Source organism: Callorhinus ursinus, unplaced genomic scaffold, assembly GCF_003265705.2.
Source record: "Callorhinus ursinus isolate GAN/ISIS: 27379988/994484 unplaced genomic scaffold, GSC_fseal_2.0 scaffold2, whole genome shotgun sequence".
Taxonomy (NCBI): domain Eukaryota; kingdom Metazoa; phylum Chordata; class Mammalia; order Carnivora; family Otariidae; genus Callorhinus; species Callorhinus ursinus.
Window position 1 is genome coordinate 52,907,151 of NW_027397064.1, and position 12,228 is coordinate 52,919,378.

The following is a 12,228-nucleotide window of genomic DNA, read 5'->3' on the forward strand; positions in this document are numbered from 1 at the left end:
ATCTTAGGAACCAACAATCCACAGTCACATCCCAGAAAAATAATCCTCCCTTTCTCTGAGCATCCTCATTTCCTTGGAGTCAGCTTCTGGGTCTGATGCCTGCAAAACACCAACACTTCCTCGTACTTGGGTTCCCACTGGGCTCCCCTGGGGCCTCCTGGAAACGCTGGAGGATTAAGGGGCGGGGAATTGGGAGGGCTGGGGAGGTAAGGATGGGAGGACGGGGAAGAAACCAGGTGCGTTTCCCCCTTTAATCGTGTTCCAATTAGGAGTCGGCCGCGTTCCCAGGCGCCGATTCCGGCGGTCCAAAGTCTCTTCCAGGAACCGCCGGGCATCCTGGGCGGTGGACTCCGGCTGGTCCGGCGCCCGAGCCTTCCTCCAACCCACCCCCGCCCAGCCGCGGGCTCCGTGCCTCTCTCAGGGGCGTGTCCTGCCCTACCTCCCTTTTCACAGTGGTCCACTCAGCCGGGTACGGCGGCAGCGGGCGGCGGCAGCAGCCGGAGCCAGAACAGCGATAGCTCGGACTTTCCAGACTGGAACTGTGGCCACGGCAGCAGCTCAGTGGGGGCACCTGTGCGGAGCAGGAGTAGCAGGACGAGGGGGTGGGGTTCTTACCAGCCACTCTCCGAGCCCGAAGGAAGGGGCCCCTCCCAGCTGAGATTCCTCTGCTCCGCAGAATCTCGCACGGAGCTGGGAAGACTGGTGGGGTTAGACATGTGCAGCACCAGCTAGAGGACTGGGGTAGGTAAACGTTTGGTCCGAGTGTAGAGAGGCCGTGAAAGCTGTGTCTGGGACCATGACAGCCTCCCGCCTGGACTTTGGGGAGGTGGAAACTTTCCTGGACAGACACCCAGAGTTGTTTGAAGATTACTTGATGCGGAAGGGGAAGCAGGAGATGGTGGAGAAGTGGCTGCAGAGGCACGGTGGGAGTCAGGGGACGGTAGGCCCGAGGCCCGCAGTGGCCGGCACCAGCAGCTTGGCTCACAGTGGTGGCAGAGGCAGCAGCAATGTTGCTGGTGGCACTGGACCAAATAGCTCGGCCAACAGCCAGCCCGCTCCGGGTGGCGCGGACTGTGGTGGGGTTCCCCTGAGTCCCAGCTGGGCCAGTGGCAGCCGGGGCGATGGGAGCCTGCAGCGGAGAGCTTCTCAGAAAGAGCTCAGGAAGAGTTTTGCTCGCTCCAAGGCCATTCACGTGAACAGGACCTACGATGAACAGGTGACCTCCCGGGCCCAGGAGCCCCTGAGCAGTGTGCGGCGGAGGGCACTTCTCCGGAAGGCCAGCTCCCTGCCCCCCACCACGGCCCACATTCTCAGTGCCCTGCTGGAATCGAGGGTGAATCTGCCTCAGTACCCCCCTACGGCCATGGACTACAAGTGCCACCTCAAAAAGCATAATGAGCGTCAGTTCTTCCTGGAACTGGTCAAGGATATCTCCAATGACCTTGACCTTACGAGCCTGAGCTACAAGATCCTCATCTTTGTCTGCCTCATGGTGGATGCTGACCGCTGCTCTCTCTTCCTGGTGGAAGGGGCAGCTGCTGGCAAGAAGAGCTTGGTCTCCAAATTCTTTGATGTGCATGCAGGAACCCCACTGCTGCCCTGCAGCAGCACAGAGAACTCAAACGAGGTGCAGGTCCCCTGGGGCAAAGGCATCATTGGCTATGTCGGGGAGCATGGAGAAACGGTCAACATTCCTGATGCCTACCAGGTAGGACTTTGCATTGTCCCCCTTCCAGAGCCCCACTGGCTTAGAAGCTAAGCCTTCTGTTACCCTTTGGCATCCAGGAACACATTAATTTAGATTCTTTACAATACTAATCTTGCTACTTAAATTCCTTCTGAGTTTAGACCGGTTAGAATGTTAACTACACCATCTTTGATGTAATGGTCTTTTCCAAACACACAGTGGTTTGTGAACAGTTCACATATCACAAGGACTACATTTTGCACTCATTAATATCACATGTTTCTCTATCAAGATTCCTTATCTTTAAGAATATCCCTGTATGGTTTTAGAATGCATTTGTGAGGTGCTTGGAAAAAAAAGTCTGCTCCAGAATACTAGTGTTAGTTTGAAGAAAATGGGATGTTGGTGTCTCTGATGTCTTTTGGGACTGTAATAAATTTCATTCTTTCAGAGTTGGATGGGAAACAAAGTACCAAACTACTTTCACATCCCTTAGCTTAAAGTTGCATACATTTCAAGGTAGGGAAGAACAGAGGAGGAAAATCAGAGGAAGAGTGGGCCTTTTTAATTGTTTCTGTTACTGAGTTTAGAAAGGTTGGACAAATAGAGGGATTATTTATCTTAAGGTTTGAATATAGCATTTTCTGCTGTCACCTTTTGATAGGACTGAGCACGTAGGTTTTTAGTTTGTGAAACAAACAAATATTGGTAATTTTCTTAGCAACTCCAGAGGCGATCAGCAGGGTAAACACGCTAGTTTCAAGTGGAAAAGGAAACCCAACATGCTGTTTTCTGGTATTTCTAAGCCTTTCATTTTCACGGCGATTTGCACTTAATATTAGATGCCAGATCCGAAAGCCAGTAAGTTCTAATTTCTTTAGTATCTATTCACTGAACATGATGAAACTGGATGTGCTTTCTATGAGACTTCTTCAGGGTTCATAAGAATTGAAAGTTCTTATCCTTGGTTATGAAAGTTTTGTGGTCATTTGATGAGCACTTCTTCCAGTGTCTAATAGAGCTACCTGTTTTTCTAGAGTTTGGTAGCTGTTGATCAGAATAGCAAAAGTGGTGGGAAGAAGACTGAGGGCAAAATTTTCTCCATTTCATCTGAAAGTTGACAATTTTACATAGAAAATTGACTGGCTTGGACTAAAACCAAGTTTCACATTTTTGTGATGCATCTGTCAGTATAACACTTTCATAGTCAGGGATGCCTGTCAAAATACCCTCTTCATTAACCTTTTGTTATTGATTAAGTGCCTTATTCATTGTACCCTCCTTGAAGACTGATAGTTTTAGGTCAAGCAATGCAATGAATGAACTTTCATAAGTGTTTGCTTCTCTGTGATCTTGGAAAGGCATAGGAAGAAAGGAAACATTTAATAGTTGGAATGTTGAAGATTCTGTAAGAAGTTGAACAATCACAAAGTATTTTCCTTCGCATTCCTTCCACATTTTTTTTTTTTGTTGGGCAAAAAAAAAAAAAAAAAAAAAAAAAAATCCCTTCCTAGTTGGATGGCACTTGTTAGAACCCAGAATTGCAGTCTATTCTCTTCATTGCCTTTACTTTTTCTTGTTCTTCCTCAGTTGATATTCTCCTATTTCTATGAGCTTTTATTTCTTGCTCTCCTCCCTCAACTCCCAGCTTGTATTTAATATTGTCCCCATAACCACCTTTTCTTCCAGAGCAGAATTCCCAGCTTTCTCAGCAGTTGACTTGCCTTCCTGCTGCCTGGAATCATGGCTAGAGGTGTTATCAGAGTTACAGACAATCGGGTTTGTAAGCAGCTGGTATTTCTTTTGGACCCTACTCGTACTCTGAAGACAGAATGAAAGCAAAGTTGCCTTTGATATCTGGAAGCTGACAGTGGGCAAGGAGAGTCCTCAGGGTGGCAGCGATGGCTGTAGAGAAGACAGGTTGTTGGGAGGACTGGCAAAAGGCAGGTAGGGGCAGGGTGTGATACTGGCTGAGAATTTGAGATCTGTCTGCATCATGCCTTGTCTTCATTTCGACCGGAAATGAAGAAAAGTTTCTCTTTCCTTTCACCACTGCTTCTACTATATATTTCTATATTTTTAACGTGGTGTGTCTTTCTTCACTTTTTAATGCTACTCTTCTTCAAAAACAATACTTTTTTTCTTTATTATGGTGCACCATAATATGTAGTCACCACTAGTATGACCTTGGGAGAATTTCTTAATCTCTAAGTCTCAATCTCCTCATCTGCAACATGGGAATAATAACATCTGTGTGGCAAAGATAAAAATAATTGTTTGGAAAATAAAATGGATATCGCATTATAGCCCCTAAAACAGTACCTGCCACATTGCAATTGCTCAGGAAATGGTAACAATTTATGATGATAATGATGATACTAGTCTGCTAGAATTCTTTTTCTTTATTTCATTTTCAATTCTTCTTCTCTTGACCAGGGACTGAGAGATGTGGACTCAGCACATTTTGACCAACCTACTCTTTCCCTGAGCCATGTTCCACCCTTAAATAAGTATTTTAGAACATCTTTACATTCAAGGAAGATAGAAATATCTCTACCCTTCTACTCTCTACTTCAGATTCCTCTAAATGTGATTGGTAACACTTGACCCTATCCTATCCTATCAAAAGTTTTATGCTTTGTTCCTTTTAGAAACTCATGCAATATAATTTTTACGGAGTTGTATTAATGCTGCATCCTTCCTAAATTCTAGCATTTCCCCCCCATCCTTTCCATTTCTGACTCTTATAGATTTCTCTTAATGAAAACCGACAACCTTTCAAATGTATGATCTTTTATCACAGTGTTGTTGTAATTCTGATCCTCTGTAAACATTCTGAAGTTTCTTTGTAAAAATATAACCATTCTTCTCTGATTTTTTATTACCTACTATGTTTTTAAGGTGTTTCTTGCTCAGATTCAACTAGCATTCTTTTTCTTCTTCGGGAGGTGAAATTTTTATGATACAACGTTTCAAAATTTAATCATCTGAAAATAAAGCTGATGATCCTCTTGGGTTTAGAATATGGGTGAGAGAAAAGCATTAAAGATACTTATGAAATTATGATAATAAGCAAGACATTCTGGAGTCAAGAGTAGACTATTTAATGAAATACTAAAGTCGAATACGAGTTCTGACAGCAAAAAAACTCCTTAGTTTATTTCATTACTTTTCATTACTTTCTTCAATTTGTCTAAAAAACAGACTTGAAATTAGAAGGAAAAAAATTGCAAGTGGAAAAAAATTCATTTTAGGTATCCAGTATGGATCATAGTGACTGCCATTTACCTTTTTTTCCCCTGACAGTTATAAGTTATTAAACAGCCCACTTTAATATAGTAATGAAAAAATTGCCCTCAAGAGGTTGAAAATAAGAGCACTCAAGTAACAGGTGTTCTCTTTGAGATTATTCTGAGCATTCAGAATATAGCACTTTAAACATTAATAAAAAGTGTGAGATGATATTTTTGTTAGTGTTGATAATGATGATACAGGTGTTTGATGGGCTTTGGGTCTGAAAAGCAGCCAGGATGTTTTGTTAGGTGACCTGGGAGGAGGAAAGGGGATGACGCAGAAGGGTTACAGGTGTGCCAGGGTTTCAGAAAACTGATCTGCTTACACTACAGATTCATTTATTCATTAGTTCCAACAAACATACACTGAGCGCCTATTTTACCTAAGACCTGGGTAGGGGGACTGTGGGTATACAAAAGTGAGAGGACATGCTTTTTTGCCCTCCAAACACTTATATTTGAGGGGCATATACTATAGACAAACAAGTATATACTAAGCGTTGTACTTAATAAATGTTGCAGATTAATGATTAGTCTCAGAGGAGAATGGAGTCCCATTGTGACTGGCCTCATGATGGAAGACTTCATGGAGTAGGTGCCATTCAAGCTGAAAAAAGGGTTAGATTTCACCGTTGGAGACGGTTGTGGGTTTGGGGCTCATGATCCAGGTGTAGTAAAATGGCTTCAGCCGAGACACAGTAATGAGCAAGCACAAAATGTGTATAGGGCACAGTGAATGGTTTCATTTGGCCAGAGTATTGTCCATGCTATAGAACGAGTATGCAAAAGTAAGATGAGGGCAAAAGAAGAAAGAACCTTGAATGCCTGACTAAAGAACTTGAATTTTACTAACAGTCGGTGACTAACAGTTACAGGGAGCCCTTAAAAACATTTTAGTAGGATCAGGGTGGTGTTTTGGGTAACCTGATGGCAGTGGCTGAATGGATTGAACAGGGGGAGGCTCAAAGCTGTGGCAATAATTAAGTCTATTATGATGATCTAGTGGAGCCATGATGAACAACTGAATTAAAGCAGGGACAGTGCAAATGGGCAGCAGGGGACAGATGGAAGATGTTCTGCAGGTGTGGAGTTGGGCTAAGAGGGAGGGAAGATAATGCCCTGGGTGATATGGAGAAGGGTGCTGCTGTTATCAATAACAGGAAAAGAAGCTGGGTGAGTAGAGATGCTAAGTAGAGCCAGCTATGTAATTTGTGGAGTGTAGTGCAAAATGGTAAAGCAGGAGCCTGGTTGGAGGTGAAGTTAATCTTCTCTTCCCAAGAGTATGTCGCCTCAACCCACAGCAGACATGCAACCCCCTAGTGATTTCAACCTCCATGCTGAGAAACTCTGTACCTGAATTGGGGGTAGGTAAGGGACCCTCACTGAGTTCCCTACCTAACTGGTCATAATGCTGCCAGCTCTGGGTGAGGATAACCACAGCCTTGCTCTTCTCTGTGAAGGCATGGGGCATGCACCTGACCTTCCCCACACTCCCACCCAGATCCCAACCAGGAGCAGAGGGCAATGGCAGATGTGGAGTGTGGCCTCTCACTCCACCAGGATGACATGGTTGTAGCCCCTGGTCACTGGGGAAGGGTGATGAGGTGGGAGGCCTGGGACACAACAGAGCATGGATAAATGACCAAGAACCGGTCCTGGGCAGGCAGTGAGAGCGAAGACTGAGTGTGAACTAAGGCTTCAAGATTTGGGGTCATATGCCCCTGTTCCATTGGACTTCACTTAGCACAAATTCAAAGATAAAATTATTAAGAGTTTCCTATAGCATAACATTAAACCTCAGGCAGGGGGCCCCGAGGCAACGGCACCAGTCATGTGTCCGTGAAGCTGGCCTGAGTCTGAGTCATTTTGAGTGTTAGGTGGAGAAGTTCAGTTTTATTTCGGCTAGTGTCTACTGCTTCCTTTCACATGGCCTCAGCTCCATTCTAATTACATTATGTGCCATTTTCAATGCCTGGACTGTGCTCCTCTATTTCTGTGCTTTTCATCCTTTCTGCCAGGATCACTCTTTCTCCATATTTTCTCCTTCAAATCTTGCTTTGCCTTCTCCTAATATAAGAAAGGAGGAGAGCTGATTGCTTATCCTTGATGAGAAGAGATCTCATCAAAACAAACAAAAATTATACACAAAGTCATATTTAAGAATGCATTCTACTATACTGACATATTTATTATATGTATTAAATAAGAATATGCATAATGGTATTTTATAATTCACTTTCATTGAATTTCATTTTAGAATAATCTCCATTGAAATAACTACATTTAAATGTGTTTGGCTTCAGAAGGTATTAATTTCATATATCTAGAAAATTCAGTGAGGAGTATGCTTCATTCCCTGATGAGCCACTGCTGACAGACATGGGTCCTGTGATTGAGTTGCTGAGCTTTGCTTAAAAGGCAGATGTTGATCCTACCCCAAGGCTGGTATTTAAAGGAGTTACATGAATTCTTGTTTCAGCCTTGCACATAGTGTTTTAAAAATTCCCCTAAGCCCACAAACATGTTCACTAGCCTAGAACCAGAATTGATTTTGTGCTTGAAGCAGGAAGCATTTGCTGTTTCAGCCCCTCTTCCTGACAGACACATGATCATGATAAACACAGTGACAAATTGCATTTGCTGCTTTGTACATGAGGATAGATTACAGAGAAATACAGTTCCTACAGAATCATGGGGAGGTAATTTAAGGTTAACTTAATTTTTTCCCAACCCATAAGCTAAATGTTTACTAATCTGACCAATTTATTTTGGTTCCTGAGGTTTGGGTCACCTGTTTATTTACAAGGTTAGCTTAATTTGGAAGTTAGTGTTTCATGTTTAATATAGTGTTGAAAAGTCATATGAAGCTTTCCTCTGAAATAGCTTTGAGTCGTTTTACAGGAAAGTCAACAAGATCCTTGACATCCACTACTTGCTACTTTAGTTACTTATTTTAAGGGTGGTGTTTTGCAATATAACCACATTCTTTTGGAAAGTGGAATTTGAATCATAAAGGAAGCCGTTTAGTCATAAGAGAGTGGGTTGGGTTTCTAATATTTTGGGAGAAATGTTGGTTCCTGGCTATTTATAGGCATTTTTCAGGCTAAATTTATTTTTATTTATTTTGGGGATTAAAATAGTACAGAAGGCTTCCTGGTATTAAAAAAATGTATATTTTCTATAATTCCAATGGTTTTTTATTAATTGGTTGGTTTCATTGACTGTTGAACAGTGGTTTTATACATTAATGATAAATTATTTCCTATCATAAAATATAGCTTTAGGCTACTGCAAATTTAGTACAAGGAATCTTTTTTATCTAAATGAAAAAATGAGGAACTTTTGAGAGCTTTTTAAGGGTGTCAATTTTTTAAGAATTTAAGCATGATGATAGATGGGAAACTGAAGCTCCACTGTGGATTAACAATAACTCTATTTATGGAGCACTAATTATGAGCCAGGCATTAGCTCATTAGCAAGCATTGTCTCTTTTAATCCTCTAGACAGTTCCCAGAGGTAGCTATTACCACCCTCATCTTCAGAAGGAGAAACTGAGGCTTGAAAGGGTTGAGTTATTTGCTCAAAGTCACTCAGGTGGTGAGAGAGCTGGGATTCAAAAGGAGATCTTTGGACTGCAGAGCCTTCATGCCTACCGTCCCCAGTGTGGCCTCTACTGACCACTATTATATGCACACTGATAACTGTCCCTTTGCCTTCTCCTTTTCTCTGCCAGTTTAAATCCTCTCACCCCTCAAAGCCCCACCTCATGAAGCCCTTGCTAATCCCTGCCCCATTCCACCCAAACTAGACAGGATTTCTCCCTCTTTGATATTCTGTAATGCTTTAATGTGCTTCTTTCTATTTTCATAGTATTATAACTATTTGGATACTACATGACCTCTTGACCATGAATTCCTCAAGATCAAGATCATGACTTCTTCATTTCACATTCTGCAGTAGGTCATGTATGGATTCATGCAAATCTATTCAACTGAGGAGTTACACTGATACACCCTTTCTGTGGTCAGTTCAGCCACCTCTAAGCACAAAGTTCAGCCTCTGCGGGCCATATAGATAGCTAAACCAGGAAATTCATCCCCTGAGCACATCTTTTACTCTTTAGACCTGATTTTGTAGATTTTTTTTTTTAAATAGGGCCTATGAAGCCCAGATAACTGGTCAATTATCTGAATTGCTTGTCTGTATTAATCAAATCTTCATATTAACTGCTCGGCCCCTGTTTCCCGACCCCCTTCACTTATATTTATTTATTTATTTTTTAATTTTACTTTATTCCATGTGGAAACTATGGAGAACATAGACTGCCACTAGCCAAATATCAAACTAGCAACAGCTCACTGCCAACTTCTTCTAGGCCAAAGCATAAGATGGAGCATGACTGTTCTGGCTAACTGAATTTTCTAGTTTTCTCATGATTACCCCTATTCATGCAATATAACTTCTTGAAGGTAAAACACTCCTTCCAGGATAAGGTCTTAGAGATGTTAGAATTTTTCTCTGAAAGTCCTTTCAGACATGAGAGATTATATTGACTAACCTGGTAATTATTTATTTTTTGGGAACATTGCACTTTCAAGTTTATTGATTATATTTCTTATGTTTCACATACTCTTAAAAGGTGTAAAAAAATTCCAGTTCTGAGATGGTTGCATTTACAAACTACTAATTCCAAGATGTGGTTATTAGATGTCCATGGGGCATGTCCAAGTGAGAGCTATCTCTTCCCCTTCTATTCCCTATAGTTAGCATCAATAAACTGGGCTGGTTGCTACACCACCCTCCATCCCTCCTCCCAGCTGAAATAACAAAGTATCTAATGGTAAACCATACAACTACCCTTGTTATATAGAAATGAACCACCATCCCTACTTCTGAAGAGGAGGGTGCAACTACCAGAACCCTGAGAGAGAGTTCCAGCTGTGGGAGAGGGGCCACCCAGCTAGAGCTGTGGCCTGAGGGAGAGGAATGCAGCCACTGATGAACAGGACGTGGAGGAGAGGGAGCCAGGAAATGTTACCCTCCTCACACCCTCTTCCCCTGTCAGTGTCACTCAGGGGATTAACCCAGGCTTGGTTGAAACCAAGAGGGCAAAGGGAGTCCTCCCTGGCACAACGATTCATGGGAGTCAGTCTTCTGGCACAGAACAGAGTAGTAAAACGCAGTAAGAGCATCTGGAGAGCCAAATGGGGACTATCCAGAGTCATCGGGATATTTCTTATTATACTCACCAGGAATGTGAGTGTGTGTAGAGATCAAGTCAGGTGGGAATATCCATCTTTGATGTGAACACTGAATTTCATCAGTATATAGAAAATAGTGATTGAAATCTGTTGAAAATGAGTTCAGGAATGCCATATTGGTATTTGGCTGTCTTGTTCTGTCCAAGTAATTTTGTTTATTCCCCATATGCTATTTCCCAGAAGAAACTCTGTAGGAGGCAGCCAAGACCAAACACACCTAACAGGGATGAGATGACTTTGGTCTAGTTAATGGAATTTTTCCCTAAACAACCTGATTAAGCCCATTTACTCGAGAAATGAATTTGTCAATTACTAATCATCTTGTTAAACTGTAAAAGCCATCAGCGTGTAATAGAACATGCTCTAGACTTGGAGATAGAAGTCTTGAGTTCTATTCCCAGTTCTGCCTTACTGTTTTCAGCTATAATAAAGGCATAATATGTCCAGACATGTCTATCCCATAGTATTTTGTAAGGATCTATCTATTAAAACCAGTGTTAGATTCTAATGAGATAACGAGAAAGAATATTCAGAAGGGTAAAGTAAGAAATGTAAGACTTTATTCATATTTTTAAATGCACAGTACAACAGGCTTTATTCACAGGGACTGGCCCGGAAAGGTCCTTATGCATGAAAGGAGAAGTTTGATTTAAAATGTGGTAGTACCTCTATTGACCATATTTTCTTATTTTCCGTATTCTAGATGTTCTGGTTTTGGTGGCCTTGATCCTGCAAAGACTGCCCCTCTTAGGGGTAGCTAATTCCTAGAGATAGCAAAGGACTCCCCTGCAAGTGCACCTGTGATATACTAACCAACCACCCCAAAGAGCCCACATCCCCAACAATCTCCTTTATCAAACTCTCACACACCAAGCCAGAATCCCTTTGCTTATGTCACCCCAGGGTCCTAGACAACTAGGGACCACCCCTAGAGTTCAGAGCCTGCTGAAATTCTTCAAACTATCCAATACTAAATTGACCCAGGGACCCTACCCTGCAATTTCTTCCCAAGATAACCCCAGTAAAGGCTCTGGGCCATGTTCTGCCCTCTCCCTTTCTGCCTCCCAACTGACTCTGGTTCTTCCCCATAGGGCCCTGCATGGTGTGCCCTGCCTCCTGTGTTTAGGGATCTGTGAGTATAACCTTCCTCCTTCAAGACAATCATTTCCATGTCATTGTGTCTTACCATACTGGATTAAAACAAATTTCAGGCACATTTCAGGATAGTACCATACATACATGATGCCTTATACATAGATAATGATTGCTTTAAAATGTAAAGTAACCAAATGCTTTGAATGAATTTTAGACGGTCAGGATTTACTGGCCATAATACATATCATGCATTTAACAAACATAGTTAATTTTTTTTTACAACTGATGAATATGCCTGTTTTTCTAATATAACATGTAATCCCAAAAGTATGCATTGGGTTTCTGTGCTGTAAATTCCCCCATAATGTCTCCAGATTGACCATTTGTACTTTTATTCTTGAAATCCTAAAGATTTTTTTAAATGACAATATTTGGATCTAGTACTTATAAACTAAATAAATTGTAGCAGCTGACATTAAAGGGTAAATGAATACTAAATCATGGTGCTTATAATCAAGCTCTAATAATTTATTAGGCTAGGTGGAATCTGTGATGCAATTTTATTTTAAATGTGTTGACTATACACCAAATAAAAGATAGGCTTTCTTTATTTTATGTTTTTCTGTTTAGATATGTTGTTGATTTTATGCTATGCACTATCCTTGTTCTTATGCTACCTATATTTATCAGATTGTCAGAATGTCCTAACCTTTACTTTTTTCAATTTAAAGAAATTAGATGTTACTCCTTTTTCATTTAAATGGCTGTATGCAGTTTAATAACCTAATAGTTTTTATGGGGATTTGGCAACTTAATGTGTGCATGATTACATATTTAAAATTTTAATAACATCTGTAATGGAATTAAATGTAGGCTTGGGAAATTGTGGGAA

General features: G+C 41.6%; 1 protein-coding gene across 1 annotated transcript in view; it reads left to right on the plus strand.

The window, feature by feature from the left end:
- The first annotated feature begins 640 nt into the window (after positions 1-640).
- The window catches only part of PDE11A (phosphodiesterase 11A), a 382,192-nt gene continuing 370,604 nt past the window's right edge, over positions 641-12,228 (plus strand). The window contains exon 1 of the mRNA XM_025849540.2: positions 641-1,708. Coding sequence (XP_025705325.1) covers positions 797-1,708 — 912 coding nt within the window. The 5' untranslated portion in view covers positions 641-796. The remainder of the gene's footprint in view (positions 1,709-12,228) is intronic.